This window comes from Candoia aspera, chromosome 3 (genome assembly GCF_035149785.1).
Source record: "Candoia aspera isolate rCanAsp1 chromosome 3, rCanAsp1.hap2, whole genome shotgun sequence".
Classification (NCBI taxonomy): domain Eukaryota; kingdom Metazoa; phylum Chordata; class Lepidosauria; order Squamata; family Boidae; genus Candoia; species Candoia aspera.
In genome coordinates this window covers 88,780,641-88,807,015 of record NC_086155.1, presented here as the reverse complement: position 1 = coordinate 88,807,015, position 26,375 = coordinate 88,780,641, and the positions used below count along the sequence as shown (strand labels likewise).

The window sequence follows — 26,375 nt, the reverse complement described above, 5'->3', positions numbered from 1 at the left end:
GTCTATCTGGATTTGAAGTTTTTGGAATTAGATAATAAAAATCTGTTCATAACTGCACAGTTCTTTTCCAAATATCCTTTTTGGTGCAATTTTGCCAACACCATTTTTTAACTGCGGACATTTGATCCTGCCTGCCTTTTAATTCTTTTAACCATCAGGCCAAACTAAATCCTTTTTTCTGACATCACTACTCACTGATGCATTGAGTCCCTAGCTAGTCCTGTCTAGTTGGTCCTATGTATGAAAGACTTTTTGAAAATGCTATCTTAAAAGTCCTAAACATTAGCTTCTTGTCTAACCACCTACACTTGACTTCCAAAATCTCTCAACTAAATTCTGCTGGAAATCATAATCACTTATTTTTCATCAATTATACATGTAATCATCAGAAACGTCTAACTTTCTAATTATCACTTCAAGGCTAGCTCTTTACCCCCACCCCTTTTAGCTAATACTAATCTATCTATTCATCACACAAATAGACCTTGCTAAGGGATTACTTTTCATAAATTCACAATGACATTACCTTCAGCAATGACCTATCTTCAGGTTATTTTTTTAAAGGTATTAATTTTTTATTTTTAAAATAGTGAAATGCAAACACCACCACAAAAGAATACAGCAGGACTATAAAATATAAAATATATGACATATATGGCAGTGATTAAAATAAACTAAAAGTAACACAAAGGAAAAAAAGATTTTTTAAAAATCCATATAGTATCCATTTAGTATCAATATGGTATTAATTCAGTACCTAAGCTTGTCTTTAAATCTAGACCATATAAAACATATTGCCTCATCTTTTCATTTTTAGAAAATAAAGACTTCTCAAAAACAGATCACAGACTATATCCTGAACCTATTCCATAATATCAGGAGGACAAGTTATTTTCCCATTGATGTAAGAATATCTTCTTTGCCAAGGCCCAAACTCAGTAATGCCAAAGCTCTTCATAAAATGACAAATTCTATCTTTTAGAAATATAATTTAGTATCACATTTATGTCTTTATTACATTTCTTTCCAAAATTATACTAACATATTCCATGATTTGAAACCAAAATGAAGCTATACAGTAGCTGGACAAGACCAACTCATGTTAATGTTGATTGAAGTTACTTGTAAGCATTTAATCTCTTCTGCAGTTTGTTCTCTCACCAATTCAAGCTAAGTTTCCCCCCCCCCCAAGACAGAACTAAATCTTTTTGCACTTTTTATTTTAAAGCTTCTCCCTAGCAGTTTTAAATCTCTTTTATTTGGATTTAATTGTTCAGGAGTATAAAAAAGTCACTAATCCCTTTAAGGTTCAAACCTTAAATACACTATACCCTGGGTTTGTTTTAAATAATACAGTATATGTTCATTCTCTTTGCAGAGGTGCCTGACTCACATAGCTTTAATCCACTTCTTTAAGGCTTTGCCATTATGCTATCATACTTCATAGTTAGGCCAATCAGCTGCTTATTCTACTTTCTAAATGATTTCTTATTACATATGCCAAACATTTTTAGTTCTTTCACATCTTCTCCTAAGGTAATTTAACTTAGGTTTGTAGAAATAGGGTTATTCAAAATTGTGTAAACTAACAAAGTATTTAGTCCTGCATATTAAATACTTGATGTACAACAGGCAGAAGAGGGTCTGCTCTCACCTGACAGTTTTCTTGGACTCGCTCAGGTTTTGTAGATTTTGGAATGGTGACTATGCCATTCTAGAAGAACAAATAAAATCAATGATTAATAGAAGCAAAGACCTAATTTAAAAAAAACACACAAAAGGAAAAAGAATTTAGGATGATGTCTCTATTTTCAATGAGTTTACACCAGTATAACTTGTCAATAAATCATATCCTTATGATGTGTTACGTGCAAGTTTAGCCACAAAAGAAGCCTCTCCCTGGCAGGCTACACTTCTATGTACACACATATTTTTGTGGAAAATGTTCTGTCATTTGAGTTCCCATCTGCAATTTCAATAAATAGAGCCAAATACCTAAGCTTACCACCTCATCGCTCTTTGGAAGAATTAGGCCATAAGTATTTATATACAAAGATTCAGATAGTCACTTTGGTGTGTGTTATGTATCACATGTATGTATTCTTGTGGCCCTACAGTATGCCAACATTTTCATGGCTGATCAATAATGCTTTCTCAGCTTTCCTAAAGTCCTGTCTCCTCCTGAGACATTTTATGACTTCTTGATTATTTAAATTCGTGGGAGGAAGCCCCAATTAAAGTTTCACCAGAATCTCAGTTACTTTCACCTTACCTACATCCTAAGAGGAGACTAACTCATGTAACAGATTTACTTTTGGATGCTATTGTGTAACTATTTACAACATATAAATACTATCTTTTCCTGAAAACCTACATACTACTACAGATATATCTTTTAACCAGAACAAGCTACAACCATATCTGTTCAGATTCATGACAGCCTCAAAAGTAACAGATTTAAAATAAGGCCAGTTCTGAGACTCTAATAATTACGCAGTGAAATGCAGAATGGAAATTGAAAAACTTCAGACCTCTTCCTGATAATTTTTACTACAACACAGCCAAGACCAAATTATTTTTAAACAGTCTCAGATACTGCTCTACTTTCAGCTACTGGTTACTGAGAAATCAGCTATTCAGTGGACTTACAACACTAAGAGACAAGCAAAGTGCATGTATTATTGCTTGGGAAGTTTTATGTAGCTAGACAGGAAATGCATTTTCTTACGTTTTGTGAATTGTTTAATGGAGGTGAAAGTTCAGGACTTACCTGGATGCTCCAACGAATACAGATTTGTGCAGGAGTTCTGCCATATTTCTTTGCAAGCTGAACAATGTTAGGATGGTTAAGGGCTTCACCTTTAGCTAGTGGACAGTAGCCTTCAAAAACAATATTCCTGCTTTGGCAATACTCCACTAGCTCTTGAGGCCTTTGGAAAGGATGATATTCTACCTTTTTAAAAAAAAAGAAGAAGAAGAAAACTTGCTTCAAAACTCTTGTCAGTTTATAACCTATTACAACATAAAGGTCAAGCTACTGAATGTTGCTACAGATTTGGCATAACGCTATCATGACAATAAAATTTTATTAACTTTTTTTCCTTTCAAAAGCCAGGGAAAATTCCCTTGTGAGGAAATGTAATTCTCAAAAAGATAGGACAATGGTTACCAGCATCCTCAGAATGTATAAAAGAAACTATTAGTTCATAAACTCTGTACAGTAATCTACGTAACTGTTTCCTGAATAAATCAGAACCCTAGACAGCAGTCATAAGATAACAACTGTATCAATTATATCCCCTCCTCTTCCAGGATAGGACTCATGTTTTTATCTTCACAGACTGGAGCCTAAATCTTGTTCCCTACTGTATGGCACTATAGCCATACATGAGGATAATGGAAAGAAATCCTAAAGCTATCCTCTTTCATTTTTGCAACTGTCTTATCTTTCTAGACCTACATGGAACATGCAATATAGTCCAACACGTCCTCAACTCAAACATGCTCAGGAAGCCTGAACACTAATCTTTCCATTGGAATCCTCCATTAGATTAGTTTTTCATTATTCAACCAAGGATTACAGGTGGAAATGTGAATCCCTAGAAGCTGGTGCAATAGAATAAAGTGAATCCTGCTTAAGTGATAGCCAGCATTCTTGGAAACAGCATTCTGTATGGCTGAGATAGCCTTGAAATGCTAAGGCTGCAAATTTTTTAATAGTTATTACAGTAATTGGAATTTGTATTTTCCATTTATCCTTTTTTCCCCCCTTTTGATTCTTTCCAATCAGTGGAATAGTAGAAAATAGTACAGGGGTCTGATCTCTATCTATCAGCATGATACTTCTCCAAAAACTGAACAGAATTCGACCAAATTTGGTGTAGACAGAGAAGCCAGCAAAAGAAAGATAGTTTGAAAAAGAGCCAGATCTGCTTGGTGGCTGTAGAGGAAAAAAAACATTTTCAATACATCCCTATGAGATGCTGTTGGCAGCTACCCCATTCTAAGCCCCCCTCCCAGTTACATAACATAGGGTGGACAGTACACAGCTCATCCTGTTCTTGCCAGGGGATATGTATATGGTCACACAAATACAACATGAGGGAAAGCAGAAACACATGACGCTCACAAATACAACGTATTTCTTTGTTACACAGAAGAAAATACAAACACTTCTTATGGCCACTGCTGGTAAAGCACCTGGAAACAATGCCAGAAGCCACTTTTCCTACTTTTACTTCTCAGTTTTCATTTTAAGACACAGTATACATATCTCAGTTATTCATGCTCTTCAAATTTCACTAGTATACAAGTTCCTGCCTAGCATATTTATATGTAAACTTTTAATAAATGAGACTTCTTGGCATGCTTAGTATTAGAAATGCAATGAAAAAATAAAATAAAATAAAATACTGGTGTTTCGCAAAGGTACACCAGATGTTCCATGGTGTGGATATGAAAATAAAAATATTTTATTTAAAAATAGTTGACATTTCAAAGATTGCCAAATTCTGGGAGATTCTGAAATCTCCTGAAGTTGATATTTTGAATTGTTATGAAATTTGAACCTTCTTTTAAAAAAAAAGATTAATTTTTATTTAACCTGGTGATGGTACAGTCACAAAACATAGCATTGCCAACATCTGGCTATGTGGCATTCCACAAAAGCTTTTGGCTATGATGTAGTAGTCCACATAACAAAAAAAGTTGGAAGGCATTGATTTAAAATATACCTCTATGGTGAATTCTCCTTGGTGAAGGTGAATATGGATTGTCAGCACTCTTCTTGTTTAGTTTAATCTTGTGTAGATAGTAGTTAAGTAGTGAGAGAAATATAACACATTTTCTGGGCAGTACTGGAATGGACAGATGTTCAGATACGTCTAAGGAAAGGTGACCTTTTTTATATAAAGAATTTAATATACAGCTTGACCTTCTTGGACAAGTCATGCTATGTTTGTGTTTTGTCCATACCATTTCTTGGTGGTTTGGGGGCTCACTGAAGAGCCTCCTATTTCTCAAAATCCATATTCATCCTGGAGAGTGATCCAAGGAAAATATGAGCACAGAAGATGATAGAAGATCAGAGAAATAGGCAAGACAAACAGGGACTAAATACATGATGAGCATGAGTTTACTGATACAGTGCCCCAAGTTCTCCGCAAGTAGTAATTATGTGGTAAAACCTGGAAAAATGTGAATTATCCTGGTGTTCTCTCTCCCTGTAATTTTAGCACAGAAGATTGAAAAAACAAAATCTTGACACAATCCCTGAACAGAAAAAACTACTTCCTAAAACATGCAAAAGACAATAGAAATTCTGTGACAGAGCTAGTTCATAGAGAGCAATCCCAAATTGCCATCAAACTTCTTCTTCCAATGACCTAAATGTCTGTGTATTTTTATTATGAAACAGCAGCAGCAGCAGCAGCATTGTTTAGTACAAATGACATCAGCATGAGGAATATGGAAATTTTCATCCACCCTGAGAAGGATGAAGGGCTGTTTCCTGTTTCTCATCTTTAGGACATGTTGTCTATTCAGGCAACAATAGCCAGAAACAATAGGCTGGCATCTGCTCAATACTGGCTCTGAGAAATGCAGGCACTCCAATGCTAGGCTTAGTCAGCCTAAGCCTACTGTGATCAAAAATGACTGCATCGATGGGATACAAGGTTCAAGCAGCAGACACATCCATTTCTTCAACCTTTGAAGTTTCTTGACCTCTCTGTGGCCTTCTCCACCACATGCTTACAGTTGCAGAGACACTATACAGAAACATTCATTTGCTCATCTGCTTGCACCCAAATAGGCTACAAGAGAGACCATTTCCAGTACTTACACTGGAGTGCTTTGAGGAAGAAGGGAGAGGCAAGATATCCGGGTGTACCGTTCCATTTCACAGAATCCCTAAACACTAGACAATGATCACCAAAGATTTATGGGAGGGAAAAAACATTGAGAAAGAAAAGGTCAATCCAAAAATGATCTGCCTATTGGAACATCTTGCCTCTAAGGAAAAAAACGAACTGTTTGTACACAATAGTAGTTTATAAAATTACCTGAATTATGAAAAAAATAAGATTAAGCCATTTTCTCCCTTTTTCTTAGTATTATCAATTTCAGTGGATGTTCCTGAGTACCAGACTATTATGAATGAGTTTTTCCCTTAAGACTAGCTAATGAAATGAGAAAGATTTTGCGAGAATTCTCCATTCAGGATCATCCAATGAAACAGACAGAAAGTTCAGAGAAGATTTTTAAAAATACCATTTCACTGGATTTGGAAACCAAATTTTTGTAAAACAGTGAGCGTCATGTTAGTTCAGCCATCAATCCAAATTGGAGAGGATAGGATTCTGTTCTCCAACCCAATTTCAGCATTTCAGAGAGTCACTAATTTGCTGGTCAAAGCTATAGAAACCCTATGTATAACATACTTACCTGATTTACATGTGGGGTTATCTGACAGTCCTCCCTGAGCTGCTCCAAGTGCTCAATAAGAAAGTTGCTTACTCCAATCGACTTGCATACACCTTAATAAAAACAGAAAAGGAACTACTCATGTGTAACAGTTAGTCATGGTTTTCCAAAACAAACCAAAAGCACAGTGGTTTTAACCTTCTAATACACCCCAAGGAATGCTGAACTTAAAGACAGAGGTTCCAACTTGACCACTTTTTCTCAAATGACCCAGGCCAATGTTATATTTTAAAACTGGAAACTAACATGCATAAGGCAATGGTGAATAGCAGAGATGAGCTTAAATATTTTAAATCAAAGATGGCCCAAATCTTTCCCTTGACATTGAAATTGCAGCGTCCACACATAATTGCTGGGAATACATACTGATTCTGTATTTAATTTTGAATATGTTCCCTATAGGAGCTTCAGTAGTAAAAGATATTGTGGCTGTATCTCACAGGCTTTAAGCAAACCACCCTATTTCAGCTTTAGTCTTCTTCCTACCACTCTTTTGATTTATAAGGCAAGAAGGATCAGCCTATTCATTTCAAGAATGATGAATTCACCATCAGCTAAAAGATGTGAGGAAGAGCGATTACGTACACATCAATGTCCGTAGAACACTATGCTGAAAAAACATCATGGGGAAGGGGCTGATCGCTGAAAATCCAATATGACAACATTATCTAAGGATGCTGTCCAATCAAGATCCCTTTAGGAAGCAGTTTTATAATCTAAGCACATTGGGGATTCCCTAGTGGATTCAAGTTCCAGGCTAAATTCTGGGAAAAGCTGATGTAGTGTAAGCAAAGAACAATTGGACTTCATCAGGTTGAAAAGGAGGAAATGGTGTTCTGAGGAGAGTGCCAAAAACTAGAGAAAAGTGGAACACTGATAGAATAGGGTATAAGTAAAAAAACTTCAGGGACAAACAGTTCAAACAGACTTCCGACTCCTTGCAGGTTACTATTGCAAAAATGTTGCTATATAACAATAATTTTTTAAAAAATGTAACTATGTTTAAGAAGTCAAGAATTAAGAGCATGGAGTGCACCAATTTTACATTGTTGACCTTTTGCATTTCTGGTCCTGCCTGCCACTATAATGCCCAAGTACCTGAGATCATAATGCTTTCCAAAATAAATACAAGTGAGCGTTTGTGCAGGCAGGCACGTGTGTGAAAGGGAACATATAAATCTGAATTATACTGACAGTCCTAAAAACAAGCAAAAGGAAGAAGTGTGATTAAATTTAACAAGTATAGCTTCCCTATACATTACATGTCACAAAACAAGGCAAACTCAGATACCTAAGAGTATGTTTTTTAAGGGAGAAATATCTAATGTAAAGATGGTAACCAGAGGCAATTTTAAAGTTTATAAATAATTTGATCTAATCAACAGTCAGGTACAATGAGAGGGAATCTAGAACTTAATATTATTTTTGCAGTTTTTAGTATTCATTGTTCTTTTTTCTTCTTTCTTTTTATAAGGTCATTAGGCATTTATTTTAGATAATGATAAATAGTGGTAACATCAAAATAAATATTAATGTTTAGACTTTTGTAGTGACTTATAATTATTTCTCAAGACGATATAATGAGCCTGGTTTTTATATTCAATTAATTATTTAATACAGTAATGAATTTAAAATTTTATGACAATTGTAAATTCTGTTTATTTATTGATGTTTTATTTTCCATCCACTATGTCATTTCTCACTTGCTTCTTGCTTCTTTTAGGTAGTCATTCATTTTATTCCTTAATTTAAAAAAAACAGGAAAAAGTAGTAATAGGAAAAAATTCTCAGTGTGATAAGCAGTTACCTTCTCTTAAAAGCCAATGGATAAAACCCAGTTTCAGACAGCCAGCTTCAACATCATGCCCCCAAAAAGGGCTACAATTCTATCCCAGGATGTCCCAAGGCAACCCAGCCATGGAGGCCATCAGGTTGAAGGTTTTTTTAAAGACAACCTCTTTTCTTAACCCACTTAATTTTATTTATTAAATTTATGCACTGCCCAACTCCAGACTGACTCTGGCAGCTCACTGTACTGATTTCTTTACTAGGAAGCTAGGAAATTTCCACACAAAAGAGAATCCTGTTTTGGCTTAAAGTAATTATATGGTACAATGGGCAACCTGACATTTTCATACTCTGCAGAACTGCTGATTTAAATGTTATCCTCTGTGCACTACGTAATATTGCAATAGAAGTTATCTTTGTGCTCTGAACAATGGCAACAGTATAGTGATTCTCTCCTTTATGGTATTAAGGAATAGAGATCAAGCTCAGGGATGGAGGAAAGTTTACAAGAAACAGAAATTATTTCTATTATAGACAGTTTGGCCATATAATCAAGACTTAAAAAAGAATTATTCAGAGGCAACAGAAGTATTTTAACTTACTTTATATAGCATATCAGATAGGCTTGTGCTAATTCAGATTTTTTTTTAAAGTATTCAGTATGAGCACACAGTAGTACGGTAAAGAGAGTAATTGTTGGGACTTTGTCCAACTAATAATGTTTTTAGAAGAGTTGTATGGCTTTTACCAAATTATAATTGGTATAATCCTCAAAAAAAAAAAAAAAAGACAGAATCTTATTACATTATTTCCCAAAAGTCTTCAGGCTAAAGCTTAGTGAATTTCTGCTCAACCTGATGCCCCAAGAAACAAAAAAGTGATATTACTGCCACTGTTGGAGACTGCTTGTGCTTTTATAAACAAACATAGTGAGTTATTGGCCCTATTAGTTATCAGTGTTCATAATCCACATAAACACATACACATGAGCTCAGAGTAAATAACTTACTTAATGGACAACTTTCTAGTGTTTTTAACAGACAATATAGTTTAAAAAATAAAAAAAATGTAGTTTTGCTACTGGTAGAACTTTCAACGGTATTTTTTTAAGCTTAAGAGATGAGGAAGGAGTATTAGGTATGTTTTCTGCCTTTAGTTATTTATAAAAATTATAAAGGCAGGAAAATAAATGAATGAATGAATGAATGGTTTTCTCAAAGAAACCAGCTAAAGCCAGAAGACTACATTTAAATATTACTGGCTTTATAAAAATGTAAACATTATTTCCATTATTTAATTCTGTGACTGACAGATGGCAACAAGCAAAAAAAGAGAGCCAGTTTGGTCTAGCGGTTAAGGTGCTGAACAGAAACCAGCAGTCTGTGAGTTCTAGTCTTGCCTTTCGCATGAAAGCCAGCTGGGTGACCTTGGGCCAATCACTCTCTCTTAGCCCAACTCACCTCACAGGATTGGTGTTGTGGGGAAAATTGGAGGAGGAAGGAGCATTAGGTATGTTCGCCACTTTGAGTTAGTTATAAAAATAATAAAGGCGGGATTAAAATAAAATAAATAAATAAAATCCTATCTACCTAGATTTTTATATAGTGAGTCCATTCAACGGCCAGAGAGATTGCATGCTAGGTAATTAAGAAACTCCTGACCATCTGGCCAAATCTGTATCCTTTATAGTATCTCTGAAAAATCCTGGCAAATGGGTAAATATATTTTGATTTCAGCAAAATGTTTGACATAGCATTTTGAACAAGAAACTAGTTTAGGCTGGATGGCATGTCTTATAGCTGCTGGAAAACTGTATTCAAAGAACACTCATCAACAGTTTATTTTATTTTATTTTATTTTATTTTATTTTATTTTATATTTCTTTCTTTCTTTCTTTCTTTCTTTCTTTCTTTCTTTCTTTCTTTCTTTCTTTCTTTCTTTCTTTCTATCCCGCCTTTAGGTGGTGAACATACCTAATACTCCTTCCTCTTCCTATTTTCCCCACAACAGCAACCCTGTGAGGTGAGTTGGGCTGAGAGAGAGTGTCCTTATCAAACTGAAGAGAGGCAGGTATCACAAGGTTCAATCCTGAACCCAACACTCTTTAACATCTTTGTTAAAGATTGGATGGAAGGCATAGGCATAGGCAAAGATATAGGAATTCTTATCACATCTCAAGATTATACAAAACTGGGTCACACAGCTAACAATGCAGAAGGCAAACAACATTCAAAATTATGTTTCTTGGTTAGAGAAAAGGGTTGAACATAACAGAATGAAGAGAATAAACACAATGGCTAGATTAACACATAACTGTCAGCATAAACCACAGTTTACAAACCATAAGCTGGGTTCATATAAGCTAAGACAAATCAAATAAACCATACTCTGTTTTCTTGTAAGGATTCAACTCTGTGAATTGCAAAACATAGTATATGGCTTAAGTATGATATGTGAACTAGACCATTATGGCTTGTTCAGCAAACCACAGCTTAATGCAGTATATTAACTCAGTACTTTATTGATGGAGTCCAGTGCTTTAATGTGGATTTGCAGGAAAAAATTGAGAAGCCATAAGCACATTTCCCAAAACATTAAGGTAATGCAAATTCAGCAGCCTTTTTTCTTGGGAAAACAAGAACTGCAGACTGCAACCAGATAACACAGGAAGATCATTAACATACTAATGAATTGGCACATAGCCATTTGATGCATGAAATCACTAGTGATTTGTCTTGTCACAGAAATCCTGCATAAATAGAAAGAACCTATCCATTTGAAACAGCTGTGTTGTCAACCCAGTATGTCTGCATGACTTCCATTAATACTAATAGGATACCAAGATATATAATGGGATGGAAACCTACCTTAATCCAAGATTTAAATATAAATATCTATTAGCATAAATTAAAAATTTGCAATTCAGATGCACTATTCAGCTTACATTTGCATACTAAATAGGAACAGCAACATATCATCTTGGCTTTTTACATACCATAATCAAATACAAAAGCAGGGGTTCTGTGACATTTAACACTCTAACAATTCAGCTTTTAGAGCTGACAGAATGACCCTGAGCCTTTCCTCAGCCTGTCTTCACAGGTTTGTTGTCCGGATAGAATGGGTCATAAATGGAGAACCCTGGCATCTTGAAGGAAGAGGCAAAATATAAATGCAATAAATACATAAATAAATGTAATGAATTCACTAGGGGATGTTCGTGTGGTTAGAGAATGCCAACACTCTTAGGCAGTTATTAACATTTACAGCTGTAGGTCTGATTCACAGACTTTGCTTCATTGATAATCTGCACATACAAAAGTTGGCATTAATCAAGTTTCATGTTTTACTTTAATATATACCTAAGACAAAGTTGCATGCTTCACAGCCTAACATCATAAGATATGCCATTTGTTTAGTAAACAGTGCTTAAGAAACTTTTTGTAAATTGAACCTATAAAGTTGTATAGGTAGACCTCGCTTAATGACTGCCCTGTTTAGTTACTGTTCGAAGTTACAAGGGCACTGTAAAAGTAACTTTACAACCAATCCTCGTATTTACAACTGTCACAATGTCCCACAGTCACGTGATCGCCATCTGTGCGCTTCACAACTGGCTTCTGACAAGCAGAGTCAATGGAGAAACCAGCAGTAAAATCACAAGTCACGGTCATGTGACATCTAGCTTAACAACTTGTGGTGATTCATTTAACGACTGCAGCAGAAATGAAATCGTAAGCCTGTTGTGGTCACATGATACTTCACTTAGCAACTGTGGTCGCTAAGCAAGGACTACCTGTATTCAATAACAACAAAACTTTATTATGGCCATAGATCAGACCAAACTTGGAGTGAAAGATAAACTTTCTTCCGCTTAATGTATATCCAAGAGTTATCAAATTAACTAGATTAGTCATCCTGACCTCATAATGGCTTACTTCTGACTGCACAGCCTTGATGTAAGGTAGCAGAATTTGGCAACTGTACAGGCAACTTTGGAACCTCTGTCTGCGACAAAATAACTTGGGTCAAATTCCTCTACTCAATTGGGCAAAATTTTAAAAAATGTCTCTAGCAACTTTTGTCTCAGATTAGAATAAAATATTTAGCCTACAAAACACATACCATAGATTTATTTCACCTGAACCATGTGGGCATAATCTGATAATGGAATTTTGCTGAATCTGCCCTCCAAGACTATTGAGAGAAGATTATGAAAATAAGCCTTAGTGAAGGCCCACTGTTCATTATAATGGCTAAGGGTATACAGAGATTTTTGTTGGGATGAGCCTGTGAGTTTCCCTAAGTAGTCAATGAATCTTTGTAGTTTGGCTCAGCTCACTTTGAAATTCAATATCACTGATCTATTGCTTAACTATTTCCAGCTCCAATATTAGCAAAAACTCAGGTGCTAATGTATGCCACTACCATACCTCACATTTTACAGGTATTCACCAGTCAAAATAGCCCCAAGAACCACTGGAAGCATTTTTAGATGAGGATCATTGAGAGTCCTGAGCAGAGCCCAAGTGGAGACTTGCTTCCAGCAGCACACCTGAAATTAGCTATATCAACTAGACTCCCTGACAAATATCACTCATACTAATGACCGTATTTCAATTTTGTCCTGTTAATTGGGTTTACAACCAACAATACTGCAATTTGCCTAATTTAATCTGTTAGTACAGGTCAGACTCCCAGAGGTTAAATCTGTGGTGAAAAAAGAGGCAGCAGCATTGTAATAAGTAAGCCTACGTAGATCATACAAATAAAACAATTTTCCAAAAGTAGCCTAGAACAAACCTGTATTGCATTGCAACATGGAAAGGCATGGGTCAGCAACATATTACTTTGTAATAATTTTTTTCCATTAATTGATATTGCCTCAAAGAATTACGTAATTTACAATAACATTGCAGCGGAATAATAGATTATATAAATGCAGATACTTTTTATATACATATAAAAATACACTAAGGAGATTACAATTACCTCTGTTGAGCTAGTGAGCCAGAGGCAGTAATTCTGATAAGGATGCATAAAGCCAGCTTTTCTCTTCCAGATACGCCGTGCCTGTATCAATGATCACCTTTGTCTACTCCATTAATCTAATGCATTTATAGTTCAAGTACTATCCTTCCAACAGAGCCATACTTCTACCACTAAAATGTCAGATAGCAGTAGAGCTGCTGTAAATCAGGAATGGAGAGAAGCAATTTCAGAGACAGCTCAATAATATGGCTATTAACAGGGAAACAAGGACATTTTAACAATTATTTTTTGATAGAGAAAACTGGGTTATGTTTGTAATCAAACAGTTTATTTACCTGCTTGCCCCTCTCAATATGTATATACACACACACACCCCTACATCCTGCCCCCCTAAACAATGGTCTGTTCTTCCACTTATATCCGTATTTGCTAATTTTACACCTTAATTCCACAGTTTATATACTACCTCTTTAACCTAAACTAAAGCTTTCATTGCAAAACGTATTTAGATAGATAGTGTCTTCAGGTCAGTCTTGACTCCTGGTGACTGTCTGGACAAGTCCCTGCAATTTTTGGGAAGTAGTCTGCCATTCATTGCCTTCTTCTTCCTAGGCTGAGAGTGTGTGATGGTCCCCCAGTTTCTAGCCTGATGCCTTAACCACTGCACCAAACTTGCTCTCATTCATTGCAAAACAATCTACACTTTATCAGAGCTGACCTACAAAAGGGCTTGGAATACTATGAATGAGCTTACTTAACTGGAAGCTTTTCCAAAAGGGTCATACCGGGAGGGGGGAGGGGGGAAATAATCAAACCATTAACATGATGATGCTAAATCCAATCTTCACTGCAAGGATTTGACTTTTGCAAGGACAAGATGAAAGTTTCACTATGTTTACTCTGACTGACTTTTACATAGGTATGCAAGGTAGTATTTATCTAAAATATGGTTACTATACACTGCAAATGAAGACCTGCCATTTGAGAAAAGGCCTCACAAGAGGAAGAAAGAAACAAGAGACAACTTTGCTTTTTCCTTTCAGGGTGATTTTCTATGCAAATAGCACAGTATAACCTACAACAAAATTAGCTTCCTGATAGAAGAAATGTTAACTCATGTTGATTAATTTTTCTAGTATGTTGGTTTCTGTCAGACACCTAGCAGTAGGGAGGAAAGCAGAAAAAAACAAATCAGCACAAGATATTCATGTCTTTTAACATGGCCCTAAAATAGGTTTGTCTCATATATACACACCATAATCTATTTTCACTAAGTATACAAAGGTAGAACCTTTTAAAATGTTTGATACTAAATCAGACATAAACATATTTACTTATGTGTAGGAAGAAATACATTTTTCCCCCAAGTTTCTAGCCAAAACTACTTTGCCAGAAAAAGATCACCAGAAGATCAGAAAAATCTATTGGAAGGACCACAAGCTATTTAAGCCCCTTCTTGGTTTCTGCAAATGTATTTGGACTACAGCTCTCATCATCTCCAAACCATATAGTCATAACCCAATATATCTGGCAAGCCCCAGATTGGGGAAGACTAATTTAAGATAAGCAATGCTATCTCCAAGATTTAGGAGACTCTTAAATAAAGCAATATTGATGATCCTTCTGGAAGAGATGGGAGATCTACAAATCATGAGTCTCTCTGACTCTTCTAGCTTTCATGATGGTCCCATGCCAAGTAAGAAAAGTCATGCTGCTATAATGGCATACCCTTTTCTGTCCTTGGAACTCAAGCAAATGCTTGACCTCACTCCCTCTTAAGTCTGTATTATGCAGGTGACAGTTTAGCTGAACACTGAATGCTGCTACTGTATGCAATATTTCCTGGTCAGAAAAATATGGTCTTCAAACAAATGCCACATAAAGATCAAAAGGAAGAAGGAAAAATACTCCACGTACAAAGTAAGATGGACATGCTGATCTTTTTAACACTAAAATTCATAAATAAATGGTCTCAGCAGCAAAGCTTTGTTTGACTACAATAGCAAGCCTTATCTTTCCTAAACACTGCTATGGGTGTGTATCAAGAATTTTAAACCTTGAACATTAACTGTATCAAGCTCATACATCAAAATACTTTTCAGAACTTTTTCTGAATCATATTATATTTATAATTTTATTAGCTCAAAAGGTACACCGTATACCTTACTCTCTGACTCATTACAGGAAGAACAAAAAAAAAAACCCTACTCAAGAAATGCACCTTCAGTTCTCAGGTTGTTGGCTTTTTTCCAACAGAGGCTTTGTGACAAACTGAATAATGGACAGATGGTCAACAAGTATACAAATAGAAGTGATGGAGATTAGAACATGTACTGTGGAACGACACAAGTTCTCTTGAGACTGTATTCTTATGGTCTACTGTGTTCAGAGATGAATAGCAATGGAAGGAAACAGGAATTGGTTAGGAGGAAACAAACTGAAATTTAATCAAGATAGGAGTGTTATGAGTTAATGAACTGTAGGAGTAGGTAATATTTAGCCTATTCTGAAAGGGATTGCCCCTTGAAAAATTAAGAAATAATGTGAATAATTCTTCAGCACTGTTTTGAAGGGTCAGGTGGCAGCAACAACTAGGAATACAAGTAAACCTTGCTTAATAACTGCCCTGTTTAGCGACCGTTCAAAGTTATGATTGCACTGAAAAAGTAACTTTATGACCAGGCCTTACATTTACAAGCTTTGTAGTGTCCCCGCAGTCACGTGATCACCATTTGCATACTTCACAGCCTGCTTATGATAAGCAGTCAATAGAGAAGCCAACAGTAAAATCACAAGTCACGGTCACATGATATCTCACTTAATGACCTGCAGTTATTCGCTTAACGACCACAGCAGAAGTGAGGTTGTAAGCCTGTTAAGGTCATGTGATGTTTTGCTTAGTGACTGTGTCGCTTGGTGATGGAGTTGCAAGTCACAATTGTGATTGCTAAGCAAGGACTATCTGTACCTACTTCACTTACGACCTTTTCTGAAATAGTTAGAATGGCTGTGACCATTATCCATGCTCCAAATTTGATTACTATAATCTGGGGCTTTGCCTGAAGACTAGTTAAGAGAAATGCCACCACTAGGCTGCTCTCCATTTAAAGCACAATAGTTCACTATTGATCACTCTCCACAGGTCTGTTTGTTTGAGTCATCCCTCAGTTCAAAACATGACTTCCTATATTCTGTTCCTACTCTGAGTATTCCCACAGATTGAAATTTGACAACAGTTTCTCTAAAAGCAGAAACTTTGCAGTGTGGAATGTCCTTCACAGGAAGGCATGCCAAGTCTTACTACTGTGTGGCTTCAGAAATCAATCAAAATCCTGATGTGCAGGATCAGTTGATTTTCCTGCCCATCTTCCAACCCATACAAGTTATTCCCTATTCAGACAATCAATATTGGTTTTTGAGATTCCAAAGACAATCATATTCTTTTATCTTTGTCCTTCAGGTGATGCTGAAGGCAGCTGCAATGCTGAGTCCCTCTCATTACTGACTTTTCCTCTCAATAGATCCCAACTTGCAGCTGTACTGAGATATACTAAGTAGTTTGTGTCCTCTGCAGATAAAGTACAAGATCCATAGGGAACAATGAATGAATCACCACATTGCTCTCCAAACTCTCCTATTCCTAAGTTTTCTCCAGTTATGTACTCTTCTACAGGAGAAAAAAATATTTTAAGAAGGAAAGGAACAATGGAAATAGGCAGGAACTGGCACTTTTCATAGGTTTTGCAATACTACCAATAGCAGCCAATGTTCATGGACACAATCCCTAGTCTAAGTTTTTGGTGCCTAATATGAGACATTTAATAGCAAATACTCTGCCAGCAAAAGGACACATATGCAATAAAAGGAGCTTGCTTAGTAAGCAAGGTGAAATCTGTGCTCATGTAATTCTGTGTCACTGCTTACCCTCCTGAGTTAAGGCTGCAAACAAGACCAGACTGGATCTTGCTACATCATGGAAGGCTTTCTGCTTTATTCAGACCAGACTGAGGAATACGAACGTAGCTGGCCTTTTCCTCCAAAACCAAATCTTTAGAGGATTTGCTTCGGACCAGCCTGACAAGAAACATTGACAACGGCAGGATGGGAGTGAAACTGGCAGGAGATCTGGAATTTCCAGAAGGAAATCAGCAGAAAGAATAAAAGAAAGAACAGCTATGGACTATTTGTCCTTCCATTTCAATACCTCTGGCTCATTTAACCTCCAGCCCAGAGCTATAATTGTTCCCTTCATCAAATACTATATTGTTTTTCTGGCATGCGAATAGCAACCTAAAGCTGGCCCACAAAATATAGCATCTTCCATTCTTCACCTGAGCAGTAAACACCCCTGTAGGAAAGGAAAGGAGTTCCATTCCTCAAACAAACCTAACCCTGTTCAATCAATGGATGTTCATGCAAGCAAACATCTTAATAAGGAAAACCAACCTTTTATTCATCCAGCAGCTCATTCCAACAATGGCTGAGAACTAAACCTCTCTGTATGGCAGCACCAGGCCAAACATGTTTGCTCTCAGAAGCTAGGCAGATCACGTGAGAATCCCAGGGAGGTTGACTGATCATGAGGTTCCCCCCAAGGTCTGGATGGCCCCCACTCTGCTGTTTTTTAGAAGAGCCATGAGGAATTGGCTCTTCACCAGGCCTTCAGTGAGGAAGAGTGAGAACCCTCACTTCATCATGCGTACCATATTTTATCTTTATTGTTCATGTTATATTGATTTGATTGTAATTTATTTGATTCTTATGAGTCTCCCAGACTTGTTGAGAGTTGGGAGGCATGTAAGTTTTATTATTATTATTGTTGTTGTTGGCCGCACAGTCAGCCAGATGTTTAGACTGGATTTGTCATTTTGTCCACCTATTGAGTCCTTCCCAAGGACCTGAGACAGGCAGATGTTTATTATTATTATTATCATCATCATCAAACAACCTTCCTGAAAGGCAGCAATGGCAAACCACTTCCCTAATACTGCCAAAAAGCCTGCGTGTATACAGCTACCAGGAATCAAGCCCAACTTGAGGGTATTTTTACCTCATAGTATTTATGCTCAATTTTTCAATGAGTACTGAGGGCTGCTCAAGAAATCAGAAGGTATCAAATAAATGAACCATACCTGGAAGCTAAATCCGTAACTGTCATTCTGTGAACACTTTGGATGTCATTCATTTCACACAATCCATTGAAAGCAACATCTTGTGACCAGATGTTGAAGTAAATAACCCAATCTCAAGCCCTCTGCATTAGAGTCATACTTCCAAAGAGAGGGGAACAGGAAGGCACAAATATCAGCACTGCACACAAAGGCTTCCTCAAGTGTAAAGCTGATAGGAACTACAGAGCTGGGGGAGGGCACATGTCACTATACACTGTATTCCCTTCCTGCTATTATATTCCCTAGATACAAAATGCTGCTTATATTATATAACTCAAAACTTAGAAGCTATCAAAGGTCATCTCCTCTAATTTCCTCAAGAGGAAAAAAGGCATTTATAAACAGATTGAATCTGACAGAGGCATGTACAAAAAATCCACTTTCACAGTAGCTTTTTATGGCTTTAGTTACAACTTCATTTTATCCATCTATGGAATTTCCCATTTCCTTTAAATATATTTGTTTTATTATGTTTTATGTCAGCCCTCTGAGGTAGGCCAGGTCACAGGACAAAGGCCTGGTAAGGATTCCAGGAATACTCTTCATTGGAATAAGGTGGAATAATGGAATCTTGAAAGCCCGTCCAAGTTTATTTCTGTCCCATCTTACACTAAACAAAATCAAGGTGGGTTTATTCTGAGTTTCTTTTCCATGCTTCCCTCTTCCTCTGGATTGTATAAACTCTTCTGCAAGTCCCCCCTTAATGCTCATTCATTCTTTCCCTCCTTAACACCTTGCTCAATCCTTCCCTATCACCAAGGTCAGCTCTAAATTCCTTTACACTTAGTTCATGTGTTGGATTTATATGCCACTGTTCTTTTAAGAGCTCAAGACAGGTTACATGGGGATCTTCCTTCATTTTATCCCCACAACAGCAACAACATTGTATATGTTTTATTTATTTATTTATTTACTTACTTACTTAGCAAACGTATATGGCCGCCAATCTCATATAATGATTCTAGTTGGCTCGCAACAATCCATAAAACAAAGATAAAAACAAAATTACGTTTCACCCCAGTCTCTGGAAGACAGTCACTGGCTCAAAGTCACCTGTGAATTTCCATGGCCCAGGGTAGATGTCAGACCTCTCCAACCAAAGAGTTCACAGAACCCCTTATTGGAGCATCTTCCATCATTTCCTTATCAATGGAGCAGACTCTCTGTCAGCGGGTGGGAGGGGGTGTGAAGTTGGAGTGTGAATTGTATTATTATGGCTACACATTTATGATGGCAGACATCAAGGCCAGTTGGTGGAGAGACACCAGAGACGCCACCTGGATGGGAAGGGGGGTGGTATACTTTTGTGGGAAAGGGAACCAGTCAAGGGAATGTAGTTTTAAATGTAGGTTTTAGCGGGAACTCTCCATTCGCAGCTTTACCTCTGTCCTATTCATTTTGCTTCATTAAACAGTTAAAGGAACTTGGTCTCCTGACTGTCATTGTGTGAATGCTCAAACGAACTAGTGCTGACAGTAGACTTAAACCTGACTCTCCCTGGTCCTAGTTCAACACCTTTAATCACTACATTATAATGGCTTTCATATTTCCTTTTACAAATAACTTTAAAACACTATCTTATGACAATCAAAATATATTTTTTGTAATGAGCCACAGTGGGAGAACTTGGGAAACATTCCCCCCCTCTTAGCGAATGGTAGATGTAAAAAGTAATTAAGTGCAAAGAAACATAAGTTTATGAAGTCTTCTCCAATCTGGTAAGCTTCAGAAGTGTTGAGCTAAAGCTCCCCTAGTTCTAGTCAACATGACCAATTGCATGTCATGGAGAGAGTTACAGGAGTTATAACTATCTGGAGGATATCAAATTGAGGTAGGCTAGTTTTACAGTTTCTAAGTAAATAAGCTTGAGTCTACAAGTAGTATGTTTATATGATATAAGATAGACGGATCTGCTAGATCATAAAAATATATACTTGTTATCTCAGATGTACAGGAAAATGCCATAAACCAGCAGTGCATAGTTACAGAGGAAATGAAATCCAGTTGTGCCACTTGGGGAAGTAAAGTATGCATTAATATATTTTGAATGAAAGAAAGCACGATGGACTTTCTCCATATACTGCCTTATAAGGCTTGCCAATGGGCTCCTCCTCAAACTAGTTTTGCCAGGCCATTCCTTATTTGTTTCAACTGCTCACTCTCATTTGCAAAGCTGAATGGCAGAAAAATTCTCAAAAGGCTGCCATTGCTGCTTGTTTTACTTAAATATGCCTTAGCTGAGGAGAATGGGTCAAAAGTGAAGATGTCCTTAGGATCAGATGACATATCATGAGCTGAAGGACAAGACGTGGGACCAGACTGAACTTCTGAGTGAGCAGTCACTTAATCCCAGCACAGATAAAGCACTGCCAGTTTGCATCAGGAAGAGGTGTACATAACAGGAATGAACAAGACTGTGCTGCTTATCATGGCAAATGATAACAAGCTGTGAAGGTTGATGTTTCTAATGTCCCCTTCATAAAGACATGTTAATGAATTGCAAGAGTGCAAAAGGCATGCACAAATCTCACCCCTTTTCTCTATGCTTAGCTTCAACATTTAGACTACACGAACAAATTTTACCAAGTTACTTAGATCTTGGAGTAGCTAAAATAACAATTAAACATCAAAACCTAGTGCTGTCGGAATGGGAGCCCACTTACTATCCTAGGAAGGAAGGAGGCACTTGCAAGCAGGATAATCCTCAGGGTAAGGTTCAGTGTGCATAATGTTACTATTACTAAGATAATGGATTCTGATAATTCATCAGTGATATGTAAAGCACAATTTCAGTAAAGTTTTCTCACAGTCTATTGAGATATAGACTCAGTCCTTGACAGTCCATTGCAATATGCACAACCATATGGCAAATATAACCACAGAATAATCAGCAAAATGTCAGAATCATAAGCACAACAACCTCAGTTGAAAACATTTAGGAGATCTTTGTAGCCATGTCATGAATTTCCACTTTGGAGCAGTAGCACACAACTAAAAGCATCCCAGGGGTGATGGAATGTGAGGGTGACCTTGGAGAATAGAGGGAAGAGATGCTGCCTAGGGAACAATCAGATAAAAGGAAAGTGAGTCTGAGAGAGGGTAACAGTCTGAAGAAGAAACTTAGGAAAGACCTACCCTGACCACTCAAGTGATAAATAGGGACAGCGGGAGATTTGTACTTTCAGACTTGCAAGATTCTGTTAATGTAGCCTTACAATTAGGTAGAATTAGCCCATCTAGTCATGTTTCCTGTCTGGTTTACCTGGAAGGGCTGACACCAAGAGAGAGGAATATGTTCCAGCAATTCAATAAAACCTTGATATAAAGGAACCTATATAGCTTGACATCCATGTACTAAAATACCACCAGAGATTCAACTGATCCAAAGAAGTCCTCAAAGGAGAAGTTGCTCATGGTACTCCACTTCCATGAAGTGAGGAGACACTGAAACTAGAAAGCATTGCTTCTCCACAATTACATCTATGCTACAGAACAGGTTCCTACTTGAAGTTCAACTGGCCTCCTCTGTGATGGAGAAACTTTTAAAGAGTAAAATATTTAGGAGGGCTTTTAAAGTGTGATTTTCCAGCACCTTTACTCAGATGTTATCTATTTATTATTAGCTACTATATTATTGGTTTGTTCTTTTAGTGTACTGTGTTACTCTTCATTAGCATGTAACATCGTACTGCATTTTAGTGTGCTATAACCTGTTAAGAGCCTAGAAAATTCAGCAGCATACAGATAAATCAATAGATTCCTTATGGAAATGTATTCACCTCCAGCTTCTTGCATACTGAGGAATTTCATATCTTAATCTAGCCTACATTCTTAGATGTCGTGAATAACAGACTCTATGAATTTGTTTCAGCCTTGGGGGCAGGTTTTCTTTTTCCCAAGCTATAAATTAGCAGCAATGATCAATTTAGCTCTTGACAAACATACTAGAACAACCTTCCCCAAACTAGGGTACCTCAAATGTGCACCTCTGAACTTCCAGGCAACAGGCTAGTAGAAAATTTTAGGAGATGGAGCCACATTTGGAGGATGGCAGGTGAGAGAGATTGCATCAGACATGATATTGCAAAATTCAGGCACATGGAAACAACGGACTGGAACATTTCAGTCTGAGTCTCCACATATATAATGTTTATGTATATAATGTCCACAATCTTCCTTCCCATGTTGGGCTCTTACATAGGTCCAAAATATCCAAAGGAGCAAAATACCCCATGAGATCATCCCTGCGCCATCATATAAATTTTGAACTGTTTCCTTTACATATCCTATGAAATGTAAACTATATGGTTATATGCTTCATTTAAAAAATTGAGGCATTTAAATGCATATAATAAAATGAACCTGGCATTTATGGAACTGAACAGCAGGAGACAGTGCACTAGGAACAGAAGTTACAAGGCTGAGATGAGAGCTGCAGTTTAACTGATAAGGCTGATTATCGCTAGAAAATGGGAAATCTGAAATCACAGGAAAGTTATCAGTCAATTTTTCTAGAGTCAGAATGTTCTAATTAATGCAAAAACCAGTACCACCTGCCCAAATTTAAGGACACAAATAGTCAATTAATTATAGCATATACAAAATACATTTCAAATATAGAAAGTAATTAAGTTAAATCCTACTTTTCAAATATCAAAAGCCATTAAATCAAGTCAACAGTCTTTACAAAATCCTTGTAAAACATGTCCCTAGCTTTCTAAATGAGTTTGTGGCTAAAGAAATATCTGAAATAAAAATGTCTCCAGCTCTCATTCTTCTAGTGTAATCCAATCAATATTTACCTAGAAGTAAATGAGAATGTTCAGTAGTGCTTACTCTCTTGTATGTATGTATGTTAGGATTGCAACAGCTGAACAATTAAACAATGTAAATTAAAAGACAGCTCGAGAAATCCCTGATCAATGCCATAAGACAAATAGTACCTTTAAGTATTATCTGAATGTCAACTGAAAGTTTAGTGGTTAATTATGCAAATGAATTATTTAATCTTTTTTTCCTCACGGGCTACTGAATTTAAACCTCCACATTTATTAACATTTGCCTATCATTTCAGAAACACATGGCCAGAGGTTCTAAAACTCTGCTTCACACAAGAAAGAAAAACAGTGATTTGTAGAGCAGATGAGACCGGACAACACAGAGGCTATTTTAACTGATATGAGATTTACATGCCATTAATTTGAATAATGTAAGAAAGGGGAAAATAGCAAATAGCATTCAAGGAGAAATGGCTCCATAAGAATGAAAAAGCTCTGAATTATAGTGATAAATTAAGGTACCTTCCAACATCCAATTTTAATTCCTCATATAGTATTCAACGTAGTATAGATAGATAGTCTAGCTGAATTAATACACAGAAGAAGGAAATGGGGAGAGTAATAGCAAGGGCAGAGGTATTACCTGGCTGATTTGAGAAAATGAGCCATTAATTTTTTGGACACAAAGCAGCAAAAACAAAATCTCACATTTTTTCTGTTTGTCTAGACGGGGAAGGAAGGAAAGCCCAAAGTGAATCTGACATAGATTGGGCTTTGCATACAAATATAAAGCCACAACCCTGACATGATTAAACTCCTGACTTCTCCAATAGCCAACTTGTCCAGGTAGAACAGGAAAAATATGAAATTCTGGCTTAATTGTTCAACTGCATTGAAAATACTGGTATTTAAGAAGCTAATAAAGAATCTAATTTCTATTTATTCCCTTTTAAGAGAAACTGATATGCATAGTTATGGTTTATAGGTGAAATTTTCTCCCAAATGTCTATGTGAACATTTATTTATTTATCGAATTTATCACCGCCCATCTCCCTGGAAAGGGACACAGGGCAGTTTACAATAAAACATAGATTAAAAACCCCATAAAACTACAGAATAAATATAATACCTAATACATATAAATATGATAAAAACCCGATGGCTAAAGTTCTCTACGATCCGCAAGCAGAACAGGGCCACTCTAAGGAACAGGCATGATAACAAAACCAGGTATTTAATTGTTTTCTGAAGTCCAGGAGAGAGGGGGCCAGCCTCACTTCCAGGGGAAGAATATTCCAAAGGGCGGGAGCTGTTGCAGAGAAGGCCCACTTCCTGGACCCCGCAGATGGAATTCTCTTGCAGACAGGGTCCATAGCATGCCCTCTCTGCTTGACCACAGAACATGTAGGTCTCTTGGGCACAATAGTGTATTACCTCAACCCAATTCTAAGCAGAAGTGTGATCAATGAGTTTAGGAATGCAGCTGATCCCTTTTAACTTGTAAAGCCTTTAAAATTGTTTTAATTATTGGTTTACCATATCAGCAATATTAGTAAGAGGGGAAAATGTTACATAAGGGGAGAAAATTGCTTAAACACTCATATAGTACTTTCATTGGCTATGCACAACAGGGATGTAAAGTAATGTCTCCCTGTCTTCAGTTCAGCAACCAGAAACAAATCTTGTAATTTTTTATAGTCAAGAATTACCATCTCACTCAAAAGGAATTCTTCATATGGAAAATATTTTTGTCAGTCTTAACATTCCAAAACCACTGCATTTTTCAAGGGTTTCAGTTTAACTTTGGTTAAATTGTATGATTTACAGCAGATTCCTGAATTTGTGATATCAAGATTACAAGAACCCTAACTTCAATTCTACCTAAAGCTTGAGATGTTGATGGCATCACAAAGTTTGAGAATCCTTCTCTTATTAGTATTCTTGAGATTCACCATGTTTTTCATCTCTGTTGACATAATGCAGCTTTTTTCAAGATGTCTTGGTACATCCTCATTGTTAACTATTTAGATATTTTTCATTTTGAAGGACTAACATGATGAATTATTGTCAGAACCAGTTGTGAACTGATTTCTGAAAAGCAATTCAAAACTTTCCCAAAGAGATACTGTGAAACATAATTAACAAAATAGTCTTCAGTTTCAGTTCTTCCTTGAGTTAGCAAACTAATGCCGATGTCATAAAAACCAAACATGAAATTGCTACACAGATAAAATCTCCATCCATCATCACAAACCCTCTTTAGGGCCTATTAGGATTCCCCTTTAATAATATTAGAACTCAGGCTGTGCAAGAGACCTACAAACCCAAGGGCAACTGGAGCACTTGGGTATGGTGCATAAAACCCAGCTGTTTCAGCTCAGCTTTCTTGTATTCATCTCACTTTGTTTCAAAGGGCCTGTGCAAAGATGAGAAAATAATGATTGAGGTTGTCCTCCTTTGTCCCAGAAAGTTTTTCCATGGGCAGCATGAGAATACTAAAGCATGCTGTACATATACTGACAAAAAGGGATTGTCAGGGATATCTATGGCCAGTACCAGAAGATGTGAGAAAGGGTTACAGTCAGTTTTAGTGCTGAAGTCAGACACCATTACTTGTCAGAGCTTTTGCATGACGGTAGAAACCAAGCTTCTACCCTTTTACAGGAATTGGGGGTGGGAGAAGTGACAGCTAATGATGGAAAGAAGTTTCTTCCCATTCTTGCCACCTCACTCCATGCACTTCATTTCCGTGTTACCACTGTTCACCAGATGAAGAGCTGACAAAAAAAAAATGTCCAAGCTTTCCCACAATTTCAATTCAGATGCTTTAAGGAACATTGTAGGATCAATGAGCTCCAAAAAGAAATTTGCAAGTGAAGCACTTACTCAGTGATTCCCAAGATTTGGCATGAACAATAGAATTTAGATAAATAGAATAGGATAATAGAATAGAATAGGATAGGATAAAACCTATTTGGAATATTTTGTGTGGAAAACCCTAGTACAAATGCATTACAGAAGTCATCTTACCTTTCTCATACAACTCTTCCATAGCCCGCCAAGTTTCTGCTCTGACTTCTCGACTGCTTTTTCCAGGGACTTGTGCATCTGGCCAATGTACTAAATAAAGATCTAAACAAACAAACAAACAAAACTATTTTAT

General features: G+C 36.7%; 1 protein-coding gene across 2 annotated transcripts in view; it reads right to left on the bottom strand.

Annotated features, from left to right (window-relative positions):
- LOC134493630 (glyoxal reductase-like) overlaps nt 1–26,375 on the bottom strand; it is a 78,485-nt gene that overhangs the window by 20,273 nt on the left and 31,837 nt on the right. For both annotated transcript variants that reach the window (XM_063298323.1, XM_063298324.1), the window contains exons 3-6: nt 26,243–26,344; nt 6,445–6,536; nt 2,771–2,953; nt 1,655–1,714 (exon numbers count right to left, since the gene is read on the bottom strand). In XM_063298323.1, the coding sequence (XP_063154393.1) occupies nt 1,655–1,714; nt 2,771–2,953; nt 6,445–6,536; nt 26,243–26,344 (437 nt within the window). The remainder of the gene's footprint in view (nt 1–1,654; nt 1,715–2,770; nt 2,954–6,444; nt 6,537–26,242; nt 26,345–26,375) is intronic.